The 25,346-nt window shown below is 36.5% G+C and overlaps 1 protein-coding gene across 2 annotated transcripts in view; it reads right to left on the reverse strand.

Moving 5' to 3' along the window:
- Positions 1-25,346, reverse strand: part of TNPO1 (transportin 1) — a 54,329-nt gene that overhangs the window by 16,443 nt on the left and 12,540 nt on the right. For both annotated transcript variants that reach the window (XR_012584844.1, XM_074569098.1), the window contains exons 4-13: positions 21,104-21,253; positions 15,994-16,100; positions 14,741-14,874; positions 12,235-12,316; positions 11,379-11,501; positions 7,564-7,682; positions 5,053-5,113; positions 4,279-4,447; positions 3,246-3,398; positions 1,862-2,087 (exon numbers count right to left, since the gene is read on the reverse strand). Coding sequence is in view for 1 of the 2 variants with exons in the window: in XM_074569098.1 (XP_074425199.1) it covers positions 1,862-2,087; positions 3,246-3,398; positions 4,279-4,447; positions 5,053-5,113; positions 7,564-7,682; positions 11,379-11,501; positions 12,235-12,316; positions 14,741-14,874; positions 15,994-16,100; positions 21,104-21,253 (1,324 nt within the window). In the remaining variant the exon portion in view is untranslated. The remainder of the gene's footprint in view (positions 1-1,861; positions 2,088-3,245; positions 3,399-4,278; positions 4,448-5,052; positions 5,114-7,563; positions 7,683-11,378; positions 11,502-12,234; positions 12,317-14,740; positions 14,875-15,993; positions 16,101-21,103; positions 21,254-25,346) is intronic.

Here is a 25,346-nt window from a genome sequence, read left to right on the forward strand (position 1 = left end):
TGTTTACTTAAGTTAAAAATGGCCCACTATCTTTACGTATGCTGTAGTTGCACGTAGAAGCCCTAGTGCTATTGTGCCAACATCACCCTGTACTCTCAGCAGTTCACTACATAGAAAAACAGATACAGAAAGAAATGGAAAACTAAAAGCAAAGACAGGGGATGAAGAATCCTGGCTAGTCTTCATCAAAGCACACACCACAGCATCATGGAAACTTTTCAGGTTGTCTGTCAAGTGTTTGAACGATAGCATTAAAAAAACCCACCCAAACCAAACACACACACCCTCCCCACCCCGAGATTTGCTGCTTCAGAGAAACCTTAAGGAAAGGAAAAATTATGAGCTATTGAAGATTTACTGGCCTAGCTTGTGTCAACAAGATTATTATTAGCCTGTCCCTGTACTAAAAATGCATGCATCACCGCTTGAGGTGAACAATTCCCTACTAGCATGCTACCAAATACAGAAATTACTTTTTCCTAACACAATGCAACTGTGAACACTAAGTGGCTAGCATTCTTATTTTATTTATTTATTATATTATTATGAAGTCTTCTTTCAGAAAGGCATACAATGTAGGCAGGAAAACATGTTTCAGTAAAATATGTTTTCGGGTGTCACCAACTGAAGGAGCAGTTTCTCGATAGTAAAGAAATGAACGTTAAAACATCTGCTATGACACAGAAGTTAGTGATAAAAACACAGTATCCTATGACTAATTTTTAATTTGGTAGACATTAACTATCTGTGCAACTATTCACTGTAGGGATGCAGCTTTTTGCTCTTCCCCAAGAAGGATCGTTGTATATTCTTGCAATTTAGAAAACTGGGAAGCATGTTTTGACTCGTAACTGCTCTCCATTTTCCTTAAAGTGGAGTTTTCCAGACAGTTTTTTTTTCACTGCAACAGCAATTTTAATGAATCTCTGCTCTAAAGAAAGCATTTCAAAACATGCTATAAACATTACATTGAACTTCAAATAAAAAAAATAAATCCGGTGCATTGCTTTTTAAAATATTTCTATTTTGTCTCTTATTACAGTTTCCACTGCCCATTGCACCTCATTCATAAGCACTACATGAGGTTATTTAACAACCGCAACACAGCTGTGTTCAACTGCAAGCACATTTCAACCATGTTTTGGACAAGCAAAGTATGAACAGAATCTAACTCTGCTTTATGAAGAAACCTTCTTGGCAGTCGGCTGTATACACTCCCGCCCCACACAAACTGACTTGTAAAAGCTTCATTTTATGAGGTTCCTGCACTAGAGGTGCGCCCATTCCCAATCTGTTAGTGGTGTGTCCATTAATGGAGCTGCGGTTTTGTTTTTTTTTTTAAACGTCAGCAGACAAGGGAATCTTATCTCTCAGGATCTCCCTTCAAGAAAAAGAATATCCCTTGGAATAATCATAGCCCAAATGTTTTGTTAATCCTGAGCTAAATATAAACAACATCAGTGATGCAATGACAGGGCAGTTTTCCACTGCAACCAGTATTGACCTTGTTCACAGGCATATTAAAAAAAGCCAGATTTCTGGTGAATGAAACATCATATATTTTCAATATATGATGTCACAGATAATTTATTTTACTACAATAAGTTATTTAGCTTGGTGACTCATATACTCTGAAAACAAACTAGAAGAGAGAAATACAAATTAAGTTTTTTCAGGTTACTGCAACTCAGAGTAATTTGTGACTACTTCAGAAGAAGATGCATCTACTCCAATTTAAGAGAGAAAGAAATACATGAAGAGCTAGAAATGGAATCATACATTCATTGATAAAGGCATTAAAATAGTTCCCCATGAAAAAGCATTGGCACGAATACTGCTTTTTGCTTAAGCTTTGGCTTACCTGCAGGCAGCTTCTTGTACTCTCTTGTTGCTATCCAGGATACGCTTTAGCAACTCAGTCATTAATGGCTTCAAGTATGTGTCTGGGGGTTGACTAACTACCCAGTGTGCATAGCGACTAAGAGTCCAGCATGTAATGGAGCGCACGAGAGCCTTTTTGTCAGACAGGCACTGAATAAGGTGAGGGATCAGCTCAGGAAGATATGGAATCATACCCTGCATGCAGCCTAGAAGGAAAAATACAGCTATTGCAGTACCAGAATTAACAAAAAGTTTCTACGTGTTCTGCTTCCTAGAAGAGACGTATTTTCATTCTCCATCACGCAGGAATACATTTTAACAATATACAGTGCAAGTCTACCTAATTTATATTAAGTCCTAAAAACAAACCTTACATAAACAATAATTAAAATCCCCAGTTAAACTTACATTCATTTCAACTACATTTCTGCTTCAGTGCTTCCCTAATCTCCAGAAACTTCACTTTAATAAATGGAGTATGGCAAGTACATCCAAATAAAATGAGTTTATAAAACTTGGAGGTCCTATGTTGGTCTACTCAGAGTAATCAAGACAACAAGCAGAGAAAGACTTGGTCTTGACAACAAATCATCACATCATTAAAAAGGATTCCTTAAGAAATTTAAATTTCCTCTTGTTTTCTCCTAACACCATACAAATAACAACCAGCAATAAAACCTACATGCTTCAAATCAGTACAGGCAGTAATAGACCAAGATTTGATAGAAGTACTAACTTTACCTTGCTTGTCTTGGAATCAAAAGCAACAAAAACTTTTTCTAACATAGAAAAAAGTATGTTAACTAGGCACTGTGGGAAAAGAAAGATAATCCATGCATGGACCCAAATGTATTCCTTCAGCTTGCAAAAGGGACAGAGATACTGGAAATGCAGGCAAAACACCAAGCAAGACTGTGAGTAACTACAAAGGAAACGAAGTTATCGTATTTAAATTGGAGAACTATCCACAAAAAGCAGCTTGGGGCACTAAAAGTCGACGGCGTGGTCTTCTCTGTTTCTGAAAATGCTTGAATGAAATGTAAAGCTCAAATTTATTAAATATTCCTCTTCTGTGAAATCAAGGTAGTACTTCATGAGAGACCAATAAATATGTGCTGCAGAGTTAAGAAGGGGAGGAATAAGAGAAGTTATCTAAGCTATTTAGTATCCCAAAGATGCATAGATTTGAAAATGAAAAATTAAATAACTGCAGTCACCAGTTAGTAGATGTAGACATCAATCACTGAAAGTAAAACAGCTAAGGATATATATTACTTTGCATAAGTAAATTCACCTAGAAGGAATCACAGAGCTGCTTCAGAACAATCAAAAATTCAGCAACCTGATATGCACTGTTGCCTTACCTTCAGCAATTGCTCCAAGAACAAGGATACCAGATTCTTTAACTACCCACTCGGGATGGAAGAGCAATTCCTTCAAAAGGGGCAAGATGTGTGGCAGAAGTTCATCACGAAATACATTGGCTAGGACATCCAGAGCAGCAGCAGAACATTTTCCTAAGGGGAATTAACAGTGTTAATCTCTGCTTATTATACAAGTAGCTGTAGTTAGACAATATAATCTTCATTTTAACTTCGAGCTGCCAGGAGTCTCAGGGCATTGGGAGGAAAGATACTTCCATTTCATTACAATACATGGTGATCCACTGTGCTCCAGTGCAATGCCACAGCTCTTAGAAAGACAGTTTTGCATCACTTAAAGCCACTGAAAGGACTTACACATTGGGGATATTAAAACACTCACTGACAGGAACCATACCATTAAATTACAACTTATATACACTAGAAGATTTCAGATTGGCATAACACTAAGGAAGATGGAAGGTAACATATCAGAGAAACTAAGGAGAAATGGCCTAAAAATACCAGCATTTAATTCAAAAGAAAATGCTCAAACATGATCCATGTCTCAAAGTAAAAAGGCAAAGTCATCCAACTCTAGAGACTGAACAGAATTATTAAGCTGCCACCAGCCACCAATGTGTAACAGCTTTTTATGTTTTCAACTGAAATTAAAGAGGTGATAGAATTTTAATTCCACAAGATAATAAAAATAATTTTTTAAGTAAGTCCAAAAGTTCTGTTGAATTGCAGACAGTTAATGTTTGTAGCTCGATCTACCATATTCAAAATAAGAAATAAACTTATGGATGGGTAGCTTTTGCCAATACAGTTACACAGTTAAAGTGTCATCTGAGAGACTCCTCCCCCTCTCCCCCGGCTCTACCTCATCCACAAATTATGTCAGCGGATAGTTCTTTTTGTATTCAAAAGCAAAGCCTCCATATTCCTATACAGAAAGTCCTCTTTTTACTGTGGTTCTTGTATTATGCAAGTAGCTCTATTTTAAAACATTTAACACGTTACTTTGACATACTTAAATTCCAGTCAGAAATAGCATCATCATCATCAAGTTCATCGTCATCATCGTCATCATCTTCAATACCATCTTCCTCATGTTGCTGAGCCACCGTCCGCGAACGATGAAAACGAGGTCTTATGTCCTGTTCACTATCTGGAATAGCTTCGTCTTCTTCAACATCCCCCTGTCATCAAAATGTTTTGTCAGATAAACCAGACCAATTATATTGCTCAAGGAAGTTAAGAATGTAGTTTTAGTTCAAGATTTTATAAGCAGATAAGAGATTCGCATCTCACTTGTGCTGCCCAGCTAATTAAAAAAAACATTGTTTCTGCATTCTGCTGATGCATTTACCAAAAAAAGTGACAAAAAAATAGAAGCAAGAGAGTTAAGTTCATGCACCAAGTATCCTTTTTGTTAAGAAATTACTCTTGATAGGAATGAAATAGAAAGAAGTGACAGAGAAATTTTGGTACACACACATATTCTAAAACGTAGTGATAGAAAACGCCATGTATTCAAATCTAGAAGGCATTAGAATTAATTCTGAACATTTTTTTTAGGCTGCATTGTTGCAGCAGTTCATGGGTAATAGTATACCAGCTACACTCAAGTTGGGTGACAGGGGAAAGGGGAAAAGCAGGAAAACGCACGGATCATTTTCCAACAGACATGGCAGCAGTTGCATTTACTATTTGGAACAGCATACCATTCTGATCAGAATCATTCTGATTCATAGGTCAGAAGCTAACCAGATATTCTTACAGAGTAAAAGAAATTGATGCTCACCTTCAAAAGAATAATATCGATCTCCGAATATTTCATACCATTTACCAGCACAGGTATCAGCCTACAACGAAATATTGATACATGTCAAAATAACACAAAAAAAAAATGCAAGCCAGTTTTCAGTTACCTAGGCCATAATTTTGGTTGTAAGCCTCACCCCCTCATCCCAAAAAACCCCACAAACCCTGAGCCTCATAACAAAAGCAAGTAACTAAGCCATGCTCCATGTCATAAGGTTCATCAGTACTTTGTAATTGGAAAAAGAGTTAATTTCAAATTACAAAATTTTAACTAGAGGTAGCCAGATGGCACAACTGAGTTTTAAACTTTAAAAAACCCCATATATTCTTCCATATGATGAATTTATTCTGAAGCACCTTTCAGAAATTAAGTCTAAAGGTTTTCAGTTAAAATTCAAACTCTTATAATGCACATCATAAATAAGTTGGCTCTCACCAATAGTACTTGTCACTTTATTTGTGGCTGAAGACTCTACCTCACCACTCTTAAAGATGGGAGCCTAACTACATTAAGCCGTCCTATCCTTTTGTGATTACTTCAATACGACAAGTCCCCAACATTGCAGAGATCTCAAATAACCTGTATCAGGATTTATTTAGTTATTAAGATGGTTATTGCTGTGGGACTCCAACTGTACAGATGTATAGCTACAAAATGTACCAAGGTAGAAAAGTCCAATACTTCACATAAAACCACATTCTCCACAAAAAAAAAAAATTCGATAAAAATAGGTATTATAAGCCAAATCAAGCAAATAACGACCACGTACTGATCCAGCACCAGTGACAGACTCAATTTCTCTATATTCTGCAGCTGAGGAGTATAGTTTTTGAAGGTACCAGGCCAGCAGTAACATTCACACATTGCAATGGCACATTACCTTCTGAACTTTCAATGAAGAAATAGTAAGCATATACATTATCACCAATTCATTGGCATTTCTGCAGCATACTTCATGAAGTATGCAGGAGCTATGTATTTTATAAGAAAGCGAAATGGAACAAGAAGTTAGATACTTCACGAACAGGTCTTTAGAATACCTTGTCCCACTTTTAATATAATATAATTTTAAGATTTTAATCAAATATTGAAAAACCTAAATAGTTCCCTAATCAAACAGGACTCACCAACAAATAAGTTGCTTTCAACAAACATGACACTGAGAGATCACGAGAGAAATGTAATGTTACTCTTTTTGTTTTGTTTTGTTTTTTTCTAGACACTTTAAAGTTTTTTTTAAAAAAAAATAAAAATACGATGTTGCAGTGTCAATGTTCATGTAGGCCAAAAGAGGTTTAATAGTAATAGTTATTAACTAGCAGTTAATAACTACTGTTATGTGTGTTGGGAAGCAGGTGGGTAGACTCAATAATTGTGCTATCATTCTTTTGCCCATTGAGCTACAAGACTAGCAATTAAGTAAAAACATTTTAAAACTTAAAAATTATTTCTCATAACATTGGTTCTCCTTTTTTCAACTCCTATTCCTCCACTGCTACAGTAGGTGTTTTAATCTCAATTCTCTGCTTTCTAATTGTTTACAAAAACTGAAATTTTGCTGATTTTTTTGTTAATTGCTTCACACTTGTAATGCTGAGAAAAATTAATCTCTTCTGTCTGTGATTCCGTTTGTCCACTCAAGATCTTGAGAGAACTGCCCCAGTAATTTCAAAAAACTTCCATATGTATATATAAAAATAAAGAGTACTCATTTGCTGGGAACACTGAAGAATTCATTTTGTATTGCAAAAGACTTCAGATTACTCTGGAAACAATGTTACAAGCACTGTTGCAGACACGCAGATGTTTACTTCTCAAACACCAATATTCATTCCCATTCAATCAAAGATCTACACTTTGATGCACCAGATAACTTTTTGAAACACATCAAAAATAGTTTTTGAAACTTAAACTACTATTAGGCTGCAGAAGTATGAAGGAACACATTGTATATGCTTTCTTCAAGTCTAAATTGCAATAGCAATTGATTATAAAATTGATTCCTAAATCCAAGTGATGTTACGATGTTTCATTATGTTCTTTATAAAACAGGGAACCCTTTGCATGACTATGCACATAGAAGCATTGCACAGAGATGCTTACATCAGCAGTAGTCAATATAACATGTTCATGGTACACCACATATTATAAGTTACGCCATGTGGAAATGTTTGTTTGCGCTTAAGTGCATGTTAACACATATTTGCATTCATGTGAAGCTTAACAGCCTATTAAGCTTGAGGTAAACCACCACAGGGACACAGTTTAGGTTGCTTCTGGAGGTCACTGGGCCAGAAACCCTCAGAATTCTTTTCAATAAGCTCTGTGCTACAGCCATTTCTACTATGCACAAGAATTAACTACAGGAAAATTCTCCTAAGCATACTGCAAGCTAGATACAGTTTCTATAAGAGTAACCAGGAACAACTCAACTGAAGTTTAAAGTTGACTATTTTAAAGTAAATAGGAGGTGTAATTCTTAATACTTACTTAGTAAGATGACGACATAATACATCTTTACAAATTGGCTGTTCAGCCAAAGTCAGCCAAAACTCACAAGCCTCCAAGGCCACATTTTCATCATGGTCCTGGGTCCTTTGAAGCATGTACTACACAATATAAAAATAAATTACTTGTGTAAGACAGAAGTTTTAAGTGTCCAGAAAAAGCTACTGACATTGCAAAGGGTGTTTGCAAAACCAGACTATACTACCATAGCATTTTTGTTTCATTGGGGCAAGACCAAGAAACAGACATAAAGGACTACTTTGGGGTATTGTGAGAATAAGCTAAAAGACTGTATTCTTAATGCCAGATGACTCTGATTCTAAATTTCTTCATTGCTTAAGTGAGAACATTATTACCAAGAAACTGCAGAAACCCAAGATAATAAAAAGAAGTTTCCTGTGAATAGATTTTTTTTTATTATTTTTTATTCCCCCTTTGAACTTTTGAATAAAAAGTTACAACTATACTCTTAATAAGATGAAATACTTTTTATTTCCAGTAACATAAAAAAGCTTTCCTTCCAAATCTTGATTACCTGACAGGATGTAATTGAGTAGAACCCATAATAGGGTAAAAAAAAAAAAAGAAGATTCAGTATCAATTCTTTAAGCTTCCTATTGAAATTTAATCCTCCTTCAACCAAAAAAGAATGAAATACCTACATAAACAAAAAGCCTACTGCTACATTAGTTTCTTGTACACAACCGCGGTAACAATTTAGGCAAGACTCTTGCAACTTCCAAAATAGTAATTTCTGCATTTTTTCCATGACAGCTTTTATTTCTGAAGCAGTTGGTTCTTCCATTCATTTTAGAAAACCTCATCAAAGTCCATGCAGCTACCTTTCCTCATATGTGGATTTATAGCAAAAGAAATCCCTCTTCAGTTGCTTCAGAATACCAATTTATTCTCAAAATTAAATAGAGTAGAGGGACCTTTATTATCCTTATGCATTTCAGGGATGCAAGACTTGCCATGAATGGCACCCCTTCCTACAGAATTGCACTAACTTGCAAGCTTTTCCTAAAGGTTCACTATTGCGATTGAGACCTTGCAGTAACAGAAATACTGCTCTATTCTGAAATTTCAACAGATTGCAGCTTGGAAAAGTTGAAAAATGTCCTAATCATTGCAAGTAAAGCTTCCTTAATGCATCTTAAATTAAGATATTAGGCACTTTTGCCCAGAGGGTTTGAAAATCCACTGTTTTGTTGTGGATTTGTTATTTGTCAGGAAGACAAAACCAGAATGACAAAACTAATCTGTTCAAAGTTGGTCCTCACACTGTCATTTCCTCTTCAAGTATCTTCTGTAAGTATTATACTATATGCTCCACGAAGTTAGATAGCAGTAGACTGAAAAGCCTACATATTCAGTGGTGTAAGATAGCCATATATGCAGCCCGGAAATCATAGCAAGAACAGTGGCCCTAGTAATAAAGCAAAATATGGGAATGGTATTTGAAGTTTTTTTGTTTGTTTGTTTTAATATTATCATGCCAAATTTTAATAAGTACTTTCAATGATAAACTATAAAGTTCTACTGACTTTAGGCAATGCAAATAGTTGCTTTGTCACAATAACTTACAAAATAGCATATGAAGATTAGTCAGTACAGTTTTGTGTACTCTGTAATTTTTTGTTAGTCTTGTTAAGTCAAACCATGAAGAAAAGAACAGTGGGATACACAAAGCATTAAGAAGAACGCATCCTTTGAGCAGGAACAGACAAGTCTTTATCTGAAGAAAGCAACAGGATGCAAAACTCATGATTTTTACTGAGAAAGGTCTTAGTAGTCATGTGCTTGGACAAATATGCTCTGTGAGCATACAAATGCAATCTAATAATTGGAATGAAAGGTTGGTCTGCTCCCAATATATCCTGTTATCAAGTTCTCAGATGAAAAAAAAAAAAAAAAAAAGGAAAAAACATCTGCTTCTGCTCACCTGGAAGTGAATGCTCAAAAACCCCAATGAAATCCAAACTCAGCCATTCCTGTATGCTACAGGGATTTGGCAAGAAAGTTTAAACCTGTCTGCTTCAAAAGCACGATGCCCACCACGACCTTCTTATAATCACTACTGGATCATTAATATTAACTACTTTAAAAGTGATTCTCCATAAGCATAAAGAACATCATACAGGTATGAGTTTCTCTCTTAAGACTTTCTTCACTTGGAACAGCCGTCAGCAGCAGCATTCAGCTTGGAGGCATTAAAGCCTCAAAGGTGCAAAACCTGACTCATTTCAATGCTGAACAACAGTCAGTTCTCAGATATTACATTTGTATATACCAGTATGTATAGAAGTTCTTCACCATGAGGGTGGTGAGACACTGGAACAGGTTGCCCAGAGAGGTGGTGGAAGCCCCATCCCTGGAAGTTTTTAAGGCCAGGCTGGATGGGGCTCTGAGCAACCTGATCTAGTGGGAGATGTCCCTGCCCATGGCAGGGGGGTTGGAACTACATGATCTTTAAGGTCCCTTCCAACCCTAACAATTCTATGATTCTATGACTCTATTAACTTGGGAAATCAGTAACAGTAGTCCCAAAACTGGAAAAAAAAGGTCATCTAAACTTTCTGGTACAGAACAGAAAATCACTACTACTGCCTTTTGTAGAGAGGAAGCCTAGTAATAGTTTTCCCAACAGAAGAATACCAGATACAATGAGAATACAATCTCAAATCTTTTTCTGGTTGGTGACATCATTTCTGCCTACACAGTGCTGAAGTTCCTTACTAAACTTAGGAGGGTGAAAAGCCAGAGAAGTTAGTGCTTCTTGACAATATAACCTCCAAAGTTTCACTCTGTCTCAAAAAAGTCTCTCCCAACCAACCAAACAAAGAAAATCCCACATCCAAGTAGTAACAACTCTTGCTTGTCCTGTGTTGTATGAGAACATGTCTGCCAAGGCTGGTGTCATGGAATTCCAGACAACATATAGGAAGACTAGATAGCAGGTCAAGGCTGTCAAGAGTCACCTCAGTTTTACCTATCTCTAATGCCTGTGTTTGGGAGCAAAAAAACCTTAACACCTTCTTTGTTTTGTCTGGACATAGTCTTTATGGAATTTGACACTGGGTTGTGACTCACTTGTCCACAAGAAATCTGCATGAGAAACATTATGATCTTGGCTATATTTCCAGTCTGGCAAGTGGCATATGTAAATGCTACTTAGAAGCTGTCAGTATTTCCCAGAAACATGGAAATTACTCACAGCCCAAGCAGTTGAGCAGACAAAAAAACAGAGCTGAATGGTCCTCTGGTAGACAAGTCTGCACTAATCTAGAACGGCAAAGGACCTGTCATCAAATGACATTAACCTCTACAACGGAATGCCACGGGAAGCAACATCGTTAGTAGCTCAAAAAGCATCTCAGCTATATAAAATAACATGCCTTATCATTGTTATGGTCAACACATCTGAAAAAAATGACAGCTTCAATGCGTAAACTGTAACAGTATCAAAACTAGCACTAGACTTTTAACATGATCTTCTCAATTGGGGTCAAAGCAATGCTTGGCTGCTCCGCAGTACAGGTGATGCCAGCCATTTCAGAATCAATTAACTTAATGAAGAATAAACCACTGCCATATGCATTGCCTTTGCCTGTCAAACACAATGCCAAGTTGGCAATTAGCTAAGAAGTAAGTTTTGCAATTTCAGTCTTGAAGGAAAATGAAAAGTAGGCAAGTGCAAGAGTAACATACCTGTTCTCATGAATGCTTTTTATTTGTTATTATTTCTGCAACTGCAAGCAGGTTTTTCAGCATGCAATCTGGGAAATGAGACTCACCTCAACTATACTAATCATATGAGGAAGCAGGCGATCCATTCGAACTTCCAGCAACATTACCAGAGCACGGCACACATTTTTGCGTACTTCAGGTTCCTCATCACCAGCCAGTGCAAAAAGATTCTGTTGGAAAGTAGTATCAGAAAGTAGTGTTAGTTGAAAAGCGTGAGTTCATCTAGTTCAACTTGTATTTAAATTGACATAACTGGGAAACCAAAGTATGCAATTATGTACTTCTGTACTCTCCCACCCCACACCTCAGAATACCGTTTTATTTCTTAAAGACATATGGTTTAGCAAATGAATCTTCAGACTCTCAATGTGTATTGTACACATAACAAAAACACTGCCTAATATTAGCACTGGCACAAGAACAGTATTTCCTGGATTATTTTTTTTCCCTAAACATAAATGAAGTTCTGAAGCTACAAAACTTCATCAGTATATAACAGCAGCAACCCAAAATACCACCCTTCTAATCCATGTTCAGTAGCAGTATTCAGAGAGACCCAGACAGACTCAGTGGCATGATGATCCTTGTTACTGCACTTCCCATCACTGGAAGTGACAGACTGCTGCGTTTACTTATACACCTTTATGCAACAAGAGTTTCCCCTACTTATGTAGAGGAAGCATCATTCAAAATACTACTTTTTGGCCTTGGAGAGTGCTTAGACTAATCAACTCTGAGCACAAGCATACAGAATGAACTTCAATCCCTGGGGACTAAAGCTAAGAACGGTCAACCAGACATGGGGAGTTTGGGTGTAGAAGTGGCTGCAAAACATAATTCAAAACTCTTGATAAATCAGATATATAATTTGACTTAAATCTCCAATCGAGAATGCACACCCACCTCAATAAAAGAGTCTATGTGCAACATAAGAGCTTGAGTTCTGCTGATGATAAATTGATTGACGCATGCAACAGCATGAGATCTACAAATGGAACAGTTAAAATAAATACTTATTTTTCATGAGTTAAAAACATTTCCTAAATTGTATGTAGGCATCAAAAACATTAGGAAGCAAATTACATTGTCCAAACATCTTCTAGGGGCAAGAAGGAACAAATCTGCATATCTACAGTATCACCAAACAAAATTATTATGCCACATTTTAAGTACCACCTTATACTCTGATATATCTAATAAATATTTAAAAATAAAGCATTCAGTGAATAAAAACCAGAGCAGGATGACTACACCTGGCATATTTGTTCCAAACAGTATGTAAGGATGTTCTTTTTTGAGTATATTACAATTACTGATCTCCTCAGATATTAACAATTACATACAAGTCAACATGGCAAAATTTTAGCATCCCCTTTTTAGTTCTTAAGTATCTAACTGCCTTCATAATATTTCTAGTATTTAGTGAGAACAATATATGTCAATAACATAGCTGTAGCTTAGAAGAAACACGCTCTTGTAGGACACATACTAAAACACTTGCGGTAGAAACATAGTAAAAAGTAAAGCATTGGTTCTTCTATTCCATGTCATGCAAAGCCATTACTGAAAGGTCTTTTTCATTCCCAGAGACACAAAAGTCAAATTCTGTAAGTAAAGGCACAAGGCCAAACTACATGTAAAAGCCTTTGAAGATCCATTAAAGTATTTTTACTAATGTAACTCCAGACCTCTATTCTGTTCAGACATTTCCTGGAACCCTGTCTCATAAAACGTTGTTCAAAAGTTGTCTCTTGACAAATTAAATATGAAGTATTTTACTGACAGTTAGTTTTCAGATAGTTTTCATAATTCCGCACAACGTACTGAAATCAGGCAGTGGGTCAGCAGGTGGGCTGCTTTAAACTTGAAACTGGTTTAACAATCTCAAAGCCACAAACATCGCAGCATAGGAAAAAAGTGAAAGACTATAATGTGGTAAGGAAAAAAAGCATTTATTTCTCCATATCCCAGCTTCAGAGAAGTATTAAGTTTGTCTTTCCATATGAGCAAGTTCAGACTTTGTTATGTATTTTTCTTAGTGTGCATCTATTTTAGGTGAGTATCTAAATCTTATTTGAAACCCATCACAAATTATTCCAGGTTATACATTTCCCCTTAGTCGTCACCATCTACTACTGTTGTCAATAAAAAATTGCCATCTCCAAGTTCTAGAATCTTTCAATACAATTTTCAAACAGGAGTTAAAAAACACTTTTCCTAAAATCACCGAGAATGACAGAATGGTTGAGGTTGGAAGGCACCTCTTGAGGTCATCTGGTCCAATCCCTCTGCTCGTGGGGCCACATAGGCTGGTTACTCAGGACCATATCCAGACAGCTTTTGAAGATCTCCAGGGATGGAGACTCCACCACCTCTGTGGGCAACCTGTACTAGTGCTTGGTCACTCTCACAGTAAAAAAGTGTTTCCTGATGTTCAGAGGGAAGCTTCTGTGTTTCAGTTTGTCCCCATTGCCTCTGGTTCTGCCACTGTGCCCCACTGGAAAGAGCCTGGCCGTATCTTTTTTGCCCCCTCCCTTCAGGTATTTACACACATTGATGAGCTCCCCCAGTCCCAGCTCTCTCAGCCTTTCATCATGGGACAGATGCTCCAGTCCCTTCATCATCTTCATGGCCCTTTAATAGGCTCTTCTCCAGTATGTCTGTGTCTCTTTTGCACTGGACAGCTCAGAACTGGACGCAGTACTCCAGGTGGGGCCTAACCTGAAAGATGAGGGGAAGGATCACCCCTCTTAACCAGCTTGGAACGCTCTGGCCCAGGATACCATTGGCCTTCTTTGTGGCAGGGGGACGCAGTTGGCTCATTTCAGGGTAAAAGCTACTGTTCTTTGCAATTAATATTAGCAATAACAATTTAATTCGGGGACTTTTCTTCTATATTTCTATTACTTTGGAGAAATTAATACAGTTCTACAGTGAAAAGATTATGACCGGATTTAATGTGCTTCATGTGAAAGCTTTCTAAGTTTTGGTGCAGTTAAAGCAGAAATATGTTTGTGCAAGAACGCAGAAACTATTTTCAGCAAATGAATTTTGACTCTCCTGTTGCTGAAGTCATTATAAAATGAACGCAAAATTGTTCTGTCTAATCAGAATATTAAGTTCTAACCACAGCATTGATTTTTTTTAATATTAATAAGCAAAAACTCAAGCTGTTTGATTTTCAAAATCATAGGCTGATTGTACATTTGGATATGTATAAAGAGGTGAGACTGTTGTATTAACTAAGCAGATAAACATGGAAATTACTGATGCACGGAACCTCTGTGGATCTCTGCAGGATCATTTAAAAAAACCTAAGCATGTTTTAAACAGATCTACAAAATAGCAACCTTGCTGCTCAGGTAAATAAAATTTTAACAGGTAACTGTAGTACGATACCTAAACCTACCTTATTTTTGGACTGCTGTGCTTGAAGAACTGCAAGAACTTAGGTATCATGATATTGAGTGGTCGGTCCAATACATCACTATCTAAAATTTCAGCAGAATCTTCACATATCTTCTGAAGAGCGCCAAAAGCACCCTATTTAAAAAAAAAAATAATCTCCTCTTTCATAGTCTGAAGAAAGCAAAATTTCAGGTTTTGTACAGAACAGGTAATTTCAGCACAAGACAGTAAATGTAGTTAACTAACACAGTAAATGCAGCTAACTAGATATGGAGTTAAACTGAAACATCCTTAAAGGCTTTTTATTTAAGCACTTTATACTGGCATCTGTAAAGTATGGGTGAGTGAGTATATCTCTCAAGCTGTGTGAGTGAGTAACGGATAAGTGGTAATTTCAATTTTAGCATTCAATGCTCATCTATTCAATCATATTTTTAAAAATGCTTCAAAGCTAATTCTTATTTGAGAAATAAATGTCCAGGTGCAGAAGTATCCAATTTAATTACATATATAATTGTATTTCCTTTCATGGTTTCTTATGGGGCAAAACAGAAGTCTGGATATGTTGGTCAGTTTGGCTTTCTAGTGTTTTTTTTCTTTTTCTTGAGAAAGCAGCACTAAAAGACTACATAACAGCATGGCATCTTGGACCATTATGCTATCTCTGAGGATTATTTTATACAAAATGCTTCACACACTTTAATTAAGACAGTATCAATTAATTAAAATTGTGTGATCCCAGATTTTTATTTTTTTAAATCAGACAAGGCTTTTTTTCTCCTAATAATTTAAAACAGTTATGTTGGTATTTATTTATTTTCCTTCATACACACTGAACAAAACACTTGATTTCACCGTGATATAGCAATGACAGATCACTTTTCCAAATTAAATTACAAGAAGAACAAACAATACTTTTAAGTAAGAGAAAATTCAAGGTCAACTTGGTGATGCTTAAAAGTTTAGACATCAAGGAGTGGTAACTTCAGGACACTTCTTAGCTGAGATGCTATGAATACCCATCTTCAGTCTTATTCCACTTTTATGCAAAGAAAATGAATTTGTTTGAATGAGCAGTAAGAACATGGAACGCAGGGAGAAGAAAAAGTTTCAAATTTGAGCCACAATTCTCTGAGGAGAATATATGTGCATGTATACACACAAACACTACTATACATATACACAACATCTATGAAGAGAGAGAAAATAATAAAATTCAGATGATAATCATCTATTTTCTCTAAGTCTCCTTACCTCACAGGTATTGTAATCTTCAGAATCCAACAGGCTGCAAAGCTTTGGTAAGAGTTCAGGCCAATTCTGTAATTCCCCTTTTGAGGCAATGGTTGTTATCAGAATGCCTAAAGGAATCAGAATGATGAAGGAAATGAGATCTCACATACCTTCACATGTTTCATGTCAATTTTTCTCATTTTTCTCCTCTCAAATATCTAAGGAGTTAAGAAAGTTCTTGTTTTGTTAAGAACTGGCAAGCATAAAAAGAGGAAGTACATTTAATTGCAAATGGTATTTGAAGGGCTTTGAAATGCAAAGGTGAGTTGTTCCTTCCTGCTACCACGATGGGCTCAGTCATGAGAAATCATGCACAAAGTAATTCCAGTTAAGGAAATAATTATGCCCAAACACTGCAGGGCAGCTTTGGCTCTAAGTTTACTAAACACTGTACAAATTTTGACCTCCAGTAAATATAGAATATCCACTTCATGTCACCTCTTTCTTATTATGATACGAAAGCATGAATGTGCGAGTCACAATAAACTTACAACCCAGTGGTAAGTTATGTGTTCACAACTTTACTGTGTTTACACAAAACATTAAGGACACATTCTAAGACCAAGATACCTACTAAGAGCTTACACACTATGGCAGGTCATCCAGTGATCAGCTGTAGGGGTTGGCTGATTGAGATCCAGCAAACAGATAGGTCAGCCCAAAGAGTCACTAATTCTGTTTCCAGCACATACAGAAATCCCAGAGAAAGCTAATTAGGTGACAGGAACAGGGAAGGCTGCTTATAAACTAGGACTGACTGTAGAAGTCCATTTTGCCTCAAGACAAAATGAAACAGGTAGCATAATGTTATGCTACTGACAGTTACTTCTAATGAATATGAACACAGAAGAACTTGATACTACTACAACTAGTAATCTCCCAAGTGACGAGTGATGAAAAAAGCTTTTCCTAAGCTTTTTCATTGAGCTAATCACAATATATCATTTTTCTTTGCAATAAAATGTTAAAGTTCTTGTTAAATACACAAGTATACAGGACAACATTACAGAGCAAAGGACATTCTGAACAAGACACACAGTAACTAAAATATATTTTGCATCATGTTTCCTTTGATGCAATAGGCTGGAGAACCCACAAAGACAAAGGGCAAAAATGAAGACAGAGGTAAAACACAATTTTACAGCTCCAGAAGTAGTTTGTATCCAGTTCTCTTCATAACTGCAACTGAATAGAAAAGATTCCCAAAAGCCTACGGAGATCTATGGAGTCTTAAAGACTGCATTTTTCCTGAATATTATGGTCCTGCAAAGAATATCAGATGCATTAATAGAAAATACTTATTTTACTGTTGTTGGATCTTAATGATCCAATTTTTTTTTAATTGAACTGAACTTCACAAAAAGAACAAAATAAATTTATTTTCTTGCCTCCTAGTCAAAATACTTAAATTGCCAAATTGTTTCCCTAACTTAGATCTAGCACAGGTTTGTTTGTAGACTGAACATGGGTTCAGAAACAAAAAATAAGAATGAAATTCCTGAAACTCCTCTGGACTAACATGTGACAAGTTATACTGTAAGTCTCAAAGGGGTAGGTAGTTTTGGAAATGAATTCAGTGAATATCTTTTCAAGGGCCTAGATGTGGTTTCAGAGGATGACAAATGGTCTGGCTATACTTGTAATATTGTGCAAGCTTTCACAGCTGAAGGAAAAACTATTTGAAAACTACTTTAAGTGTTCTTCCAAAACACTTATCCCAGACAGCAACGGGATAACCTAGGAGGAAATACTTCCAGATGCATAAGCAAGAAGTGGCCTATGAGGCCACTGACCCTTGCAGCAGAGATGTATGCAGTTCAGGCCACATGTGTCACTATGAACTTTCTGTACGGGTCTGAGAAGAAGCCATTTAACACTCTGCTAGTGTTTTTGAAATGATAGAGAAACACTTTGGTGGGGACAAAAAAAAAAAAAAATAAAAATCAGGCTATTAGGAACTCAGAGAGGCAACAGCTATAGCATTTGAAGCAAAAGGTTTTTAAGAACAATGAGGAAACAGCCACATAAAATTAGGTTTTATGCACTTATGTTCATGTTAAAAAGGAATCTTCATGGGCTTCTAATGAGCTTCATCTTCTTTCAAATGTGAAATTTTTCCCCGCCCACCTGCTGCTTTATTTGGCCAGCAGGGAACAGAAGACACAAGGGACTAGCCTTCGTGGCTTTCTCTGCAACAGTTCAGACACAGAAACATGGACATGAGAAGAATAACCAAAGTAAAGAAATAATCAATGCAGTAGCTTGCAGCTTTTTGACAGGTTTGGGATAGAGCTGACAGCTGAAAGAAGCCCTTCCTTCTGACCAAGATACTGAGCTGCAAGGTTAGAAATCTGAAAGTCTTCATAGATGATCTTTGATTTGTAATGAACTTCAAAACAGTATTACAGCATCTGTTGAAATTTCACTTGACAAATGTGAAATCTAGCAAACATATCAGCTGGGCTAATTGAGCAGTAAACACAGGAGAGAACAAACTCCAGAGGGATGTCAGAAATTGTTAAGCACATAAGCGTAATCGTCCTGACGGCATCTTTTATGTCACTGTTTCAATTACACGCAACTCCAGTTTATAGCACCAATTCTATGATTAAAAAAAATGAACATAAAGAAAAAGCAGCAATGCTTTATGCCAATAACAGGACAAGGGGAAGTTTGGGGTTTTTGTAATGGTGTTTTGCCTCTGTAGATTCTAAAGTTGATTTCTGAACTCCTCAATTCTAAAAAGCTGAACTTCATCACAAAATTCTCCCTCATTGGGCAATCATTAGCTTTTGCTTTCTTTCTGCAATGAAGCTCTCCAGTCCTGCCACTACACTTAAACACTCAAAACTACTTCCCTTGCTTGCTTTTAAGCAGGAGCTACACTAAGGTCCTGCCCAGACTAGAATCCCCAGAAAGTTTTAAGAACAGTTAGACACTTCCTAAATAGATGCATTTACTTCCTACTAAGTCTGTGGGTTCTCAACATATGCAGCCACCTTTTTTGAACTTGAATCCTTACTTCAACATTAGCACATGGGGTTTAAAAACCTGCACCACACAGCACAGAGAAGTTCCACACTGTTACTCATTTGGGGATTAAAATAGTGAAAAGCTAAGTAAGGATACAACAACATATAGCTACCATTTGGTCTCAAGTCACAGTTCTAAAACTGACTCTATTGCCATGCTCATTCTCCAAGTGAGGCAACTTCTGAGGATGGGATTAATCAGCTTGCATCCATCTTGGCCAAAAGGTAATAGCTTTTGTCTGGTTAGCACTAGATGGTAGAGACCACAAACGAGAGTGACTGCTACATTAAATCTTCTCTAATGCTATTTTCATGTACTTGCTATCTTCCTCTCAGAATTCCAGAGATCTTATTTACAATTGGCTCATTAAATTGACAGTGCTTGAACTGCAAAACCCATACACATCTCAAAGAGCAGCTTTAAGTAGCATGTGCCAACTCACATGCTAACAACGCAGCCTAGATAGGTAGTAATATATTTATACCTAACTAGCACCAAAAGACTGTGGGTACTAGACCAACATCACTATATGACAGAAGGCTACAAAGATCCAACATTTATTTACTTCAAATGCAAAACATGCACTAAATAGCAACTCTTACGCAAGCATACAGTTCATCAGTTGCTACTCATCTTCAAAGTTCATACATGCTTGAATAATCCTGGCAAGGATCCCTTAAAGCTGAACAGTAATTGAGCTACTAATCCACAAACACTTCATACTAGGAGAAATTAAAGAATCACAGCTTGAAAACAAACAACTCCCCCTCATCACCCCCACCACGCCAAAAAGCCCACCACATAAACCACCAGCACCAAACAACCCTAAGACAGCAATCTAAACGGAGCTGGAATATATTCTTTAGTCAGCTCCATTGTATTCCACTGACAACTCCCCTGAACAAACAAGCAAGCAGGACTCTTCTACAACCTGAAATCCCTAAACACCTGCCACTCAAAGACTGGTTTCTACTGTCATTAAGAAAATGGGATACTAATAAAATTCATAGTAAAGCAGCTTCAAAAGTGACAGCAGAAAAAAGCCAAGATGAGCATTTTTCTCTCATCCATAGTCCATAACCCAGATGTCTGGAGAAGGAATCCTCTATGAAAAGCAAGGGATTCTAAAGGTGCAGTAACTGGTAGGTTATTTCATAAAAGGAGTCAGCTGATAGAAGCTGAATTTCTTTCTGAACTGACACCTACCCCCATTTTCTCTGTTGTACTCCAATATATATTTATTTTACTTTTTTCTAGTTTTTTGGGTGGACAAGGAAAATTACTGCAGTGATTGTAGTAATTGGACAAAATCCTATCCTCAAAGAGCAGTCAAAAAAGCAGCTTTACCTAGAAATAAGTAAAAATAATGCAAATCTGCACATTTTATTGAAGAGGTGTGCTAAAACAAAGTATCCACAAAATCAGAAATCCATGTAACAAAAAAACTTCCCACTGGAACTAGATGATCTTTAAGGTCCCTTCCAAGCCAAACCACTCTATGATTCTATGATGTTCTGTACACCACACTTTATCTACTGTTTTCTGACAGAAGGTATTTGAAAACAGAAACTCATTATGTGAATGTGTTATGTATGGCATGATGATTCCCTGAAGGGATGTGCATATGTGTGCATGTGGGGGGCGGGGTACAGGAAATTAGCTAACAGAAGTTTTTCACTGATGCAAGTGGAGTACGGAAATAGTTCTGAAGTCAGACCTTTACCTTGTTTCTGTTTTTAGGGATAGAAATTGGCAGCATGCTCAATTTTAGTTGATTCAAATAAACTTATATTCAGTTACATTTCAAGAGATATGAAGTAAATTGCTAAATCAGTTCTAAGAGAATAGGAAGCAAAAGTAAATGTGACTTTCATATATTCACACTAAATATAAATATCATCATTAAAAGATGGTGAAGTTGTGACAATTATCAGAAGCAGTTTTAGGAGTTTAATAACTTTTTATGTCACTAGTGCAGCTCTTACTCATATCAATAACATTTTCAGTATGCAGCAGACAGCAATAAGAGCAAACTTACCTACAGTAGCTCTAATTAAGGGGGAGGAATCACCAATGTTGTTCAGACATTCACTTTTAATGAAGTCAGTTACCCCATTGGGAAAGTTGTGAAAATGTGCTTTTACATTATTCTTCAAGATGAGACCACTCAAGGAACGTGTCGGTTCATCTGTAACAGAAAATAACTACAGTCAGCCTTCAATCAGCTCATAGGAATAAAGCAGAATTCCATAACACAAGAACAGCAAAGCTGATACAGAGATAGTAATCTTTGTTTCTTTATTTCTCTTTCCTACTACATCTACCACGTCATGCAGCAAAGCTTTTCATGTTCAGAGTTCACTATTTCTATTTATTCAAAATTAGAATATCAGTATTGCAAATTCTACATTTTAAGAGAAAGTTTTGTATAGAGGTATAGGCAAGGAAAAGATCTCAAGTCACACCGTATAGGAGACTCAGGAAAAAAATTCATCGGCCAAAGATATTCCGACATTCTGGCCATACTGACTGGCTTGCTGCAACACTGATACTGTAAGAAACTGATGACAAACCTGCTTTCACCGTAGCAAGATACAGAAATTATGTAGAGACTATGCAGTAAATCCTCCACCCCTTACTCCCACAGAAATACAGTGTTCAATTTTTCTACAAAATAAGGTATTGTAATCCCTTCAGATACCAGCTGTTCTATTGATCTATCACATTAAAAATTAGAGGGAGGAAAAAAAAAAAATCTTTAAACAGTGTTAACGGGTTAAGCGTTACATAGTGTGAACCATAAGAAAAAATGTGACCTGAACTGAGTAAAAGTTTAAATTTAGGCAACAGTTTGAGTTTTCTTCACTGAGCTCTTTTTGCCTGCAAATTTATCTAAATTCCAGGGACAAGAGGAGGAATGGAAAAAGAACACCATAGTTTCTTCATTTGTATTCAAACAGACTCATGTTTGGTTCTTCAACCAAAAGCATGAGTAACTTGGTATTACTTCTGAAATATGCTGAAAGTGAGACCTGGAGTCTACACAGAAAGGACTAGTTTATAGTATAAGAAAATTTAAATTTACAGTTTACAGCAACCCTGATCAGCATACGAAACTAATTTTAATTAGCATATTAGCCACTTGTTTGAATTGTTTTCGTATGAAGCCCTGACTTGGGCAAAAAATAAGGATGTTCCAAGTTCCTTGGGGCAAGAATTAGTTTACACATGGATCTATTCCAGGCCTTCAAAACTATTAACTTCCCATGAGAAATAAGGGTACGCAGAATAAGAGATACAACCTTCAATTATAAAGTATTTTCAAACTGAAGTTACTGCATTACAACACCCAGAATTTCAGTACACCTGTGATGTCTAACTGACAGACATTAAAGACACTTTCTATTGTGATCTGTGCTAATTAGAACAAAAAGAGCACTTTTCAGAATAGTGGGGTTTTGTTTGGCTAATCGGCAATTAAAATTAATTTTAATCAACTGATTTTGAGTGCCAAAACCAGAGTGCCATCATATACTTTTAAATCTTGGGTTCATGTTCATATTTCAGTTCTCCTAAAGAAGCATTATTTTTCATGCTCCGTAAGTATAAATGGATTGTTTTACAAACAAAATTATCCTTTACACAGAATTCAGTAACTTTATAAACAGGAAGCCACCCTATGCGTTCGTATTTGAAACAATTCTATAACTTTACCTACACTATAGGTTTTAAATACCCATCAACTTCTAAACAATATAAAAATAAAAGTCATTTCACTGGCACAGCACTCCATTTCAAGGGCCAACAGCTTTTCTGGGAGAACGGAAGAGAAGGGAAGAAAGCACTTGCTATTTTAAATAAAAATATTAAAGGCTGGATGAGTGGACAAACTTTTCTCAACCACAGAACTTGGTTGTGAGATATGACAAGTATTACTATTACTTGGCAAGTCAAATCAAGTAATTTTGTTAAAAGTTTTAAAGATATCATTAATAAAGATCAGGTGGAGAATGACCTGAAGAGAGGATGTCTCACTTGAACTCTTGATCAGTCTCAGGTTTCTCTGAAATACTCTCTCAATTAAAAGTAAAATCTCTGCATCAACCTTTACACAAATATAGTATGTCAAACTCTGATTGCTTTACATAACTGTAACCCATTCATAGGTTCATGAAATCCAGTCCTCCATAAATGACTGAGATTTAAAGTTGTGCCTGGTGAGGAAGGAAGCCAAAGGAGTCTTCCTTTAATTTCCACATGATTTAAAACCCTTGCAAGCCACAATAAACCATCATTCTCAGCAGCCACAGTCAGACACAGAATATAACAGTTACTCATTCTGTATCAGCCAGCAGTGTCTTCTTGGGGTGAAAGAAGTCAGAGTGCCAACCAAAGTCTGACTGGAATACGGTACATTAGCCACTATTAATATAAACTCCAGCATGAAAATACTAAACAGTGCATTAAGGAAAAACACTAATCCTTTAGAATGCCTGGCTACAATTACAAATGGGACAAGGCAACAGCTTCAATTTAACCAAGCAGAGATACAGAAACTATTAAGTTCCTTTGTGTCAGAAATTAGCCAGCGGGTTTAGATAAAAATCAAGGTCACATTAAGGTGACAATTCAGCATGATTTTTTTCTCATGAACTATCCTATGGTATGCAGCAGCATGAAATATCTTAAATCCATTCCTTCAGCCAAGATAACAGAAAAGCTATTCTTCATAGTAAGTGTTTTATCCCACAGATCTGCAACAAAGGTTCCATGGGATTTCATAGTGAAAGTTGCATCTCTGACAAAAGAAAAAGAATTCATGAAGCGAGAAAAAGAAGATTAAAAACAAAAAAGGAAAACCAATTATCACCATACTGAGAGGTGACAAGCAGAAATCACAAAGATGGACTTAGTGCTAAACAAACACCAATCACTTGAGCTAGAATCTGATACTGAGGCATTTAAAAAAAAAAAAAACAAACCAAGAACACAAACGAACCACACCATAGTCAAAAACTTAGTTTGAGGAAAAAAAATATTTCTGATATGACTGCACAAGGATATTTATGGAATCTAGGGTGTTGAACAACTTAACAGCCACACTGTCAGAAGACAGTAATATACGTCTGGATGGAGTTCTTGCTGTAACACCAATATTACAGGCAGATGGCCTAAGAGCTGAGTAAGACACTTTTTAGTCTTCATAGATTCTGTGATAAGTTCTGTCAGCCATATGCTTCAGCCATCACAAAAGATCACAGTCTTGCCTCCTCCTATCTCAGTCAACCTGGAAGTATAGAGACTTGACAAGAACATATAGTACAAGAAAAAGAAGGAAAGTAACGCAGACCTCTGGCATTTTATATCATCTTTGGTGCCAAATCAGTTCATCAGTGGAAGATTACCCTCTCACATTGCCTCACTTTGTAATAAAACCATATCACATAATCATCATTTGGTTCTCAGTAAATTTCCAATTCTGTTGCAAGACTCTAATACCTGTTCCAGATTTCAACGGCTTACAGACAGAGCAAATGGACACATATGCACCCTACAAAGATATCAATTATTTTAGGGCTACTGCAGTGCTTTGAAGAAATAGAGTGTGTCCTCAAACAGCCATATTTCCTTTAAAGAGGGTTTGTTTGACACTGGGTACCTATGTGAAAGCAACAAGGTTTTTGTAGCTCAGAAGACCTGCAAGTCCAGATAAGCATTTGTTTCACTGTGCCGTTTCGTCCTCTCTTCCTGAGAACGTAACTCTCTAGATTGCTAAAAGAACTAAGCAACTGGAATGTGGGTAGCATTTATTCATTCACAGACTGTGATACAACAATTATGAGCATGCCTATATTTTGCGCAATTACTCCTGTGATATTGGCAGCTTTAAATGTTAGGGTGAGACTTTTTCTAAAGCAAAACTGCTCTGTCGAATTCAGTCTTAAAGCTGTTAAGCCTTTTCCAGAAATAAGCTGTCATTCTGTGTGTTTTAACTAGTAATATGGATTTAATATGTACAAATACAAGATGTGATAAAAATCATGACTAGTGTCACTGTTGCACACAAAGATTTCTAACCCATTAATGAGAAACTGGCTGTCTCTTAAAAAGAGCTAAAACCAAAAAGATAAGGATCCCACCAGAGCACTGTTATATGGGAAGCAGAAAACAAATTACTTCTTCTGTCATAATGTATAAGGATACTGTACAGAGACACCTCATGAGCTTCCTAGCAGAAAGAGATCCTACTGGCTTTTTTTTTTTTTTTTTTTTTGATGCTG

Source organism: Larus michahellis, chromosome Z (genome assembly GCF_964199755.1).
Source record: "Larus michahellis chromosome Z, bLarMic1.1, whole genome shotgun sequence".
NCBI classification, from domain to species: domain Eukaryota; kingdom Metazoa; phylum Chordata; class Aves; order Charadriiformes; family Laridae; genus Larus; species Larus michahellis.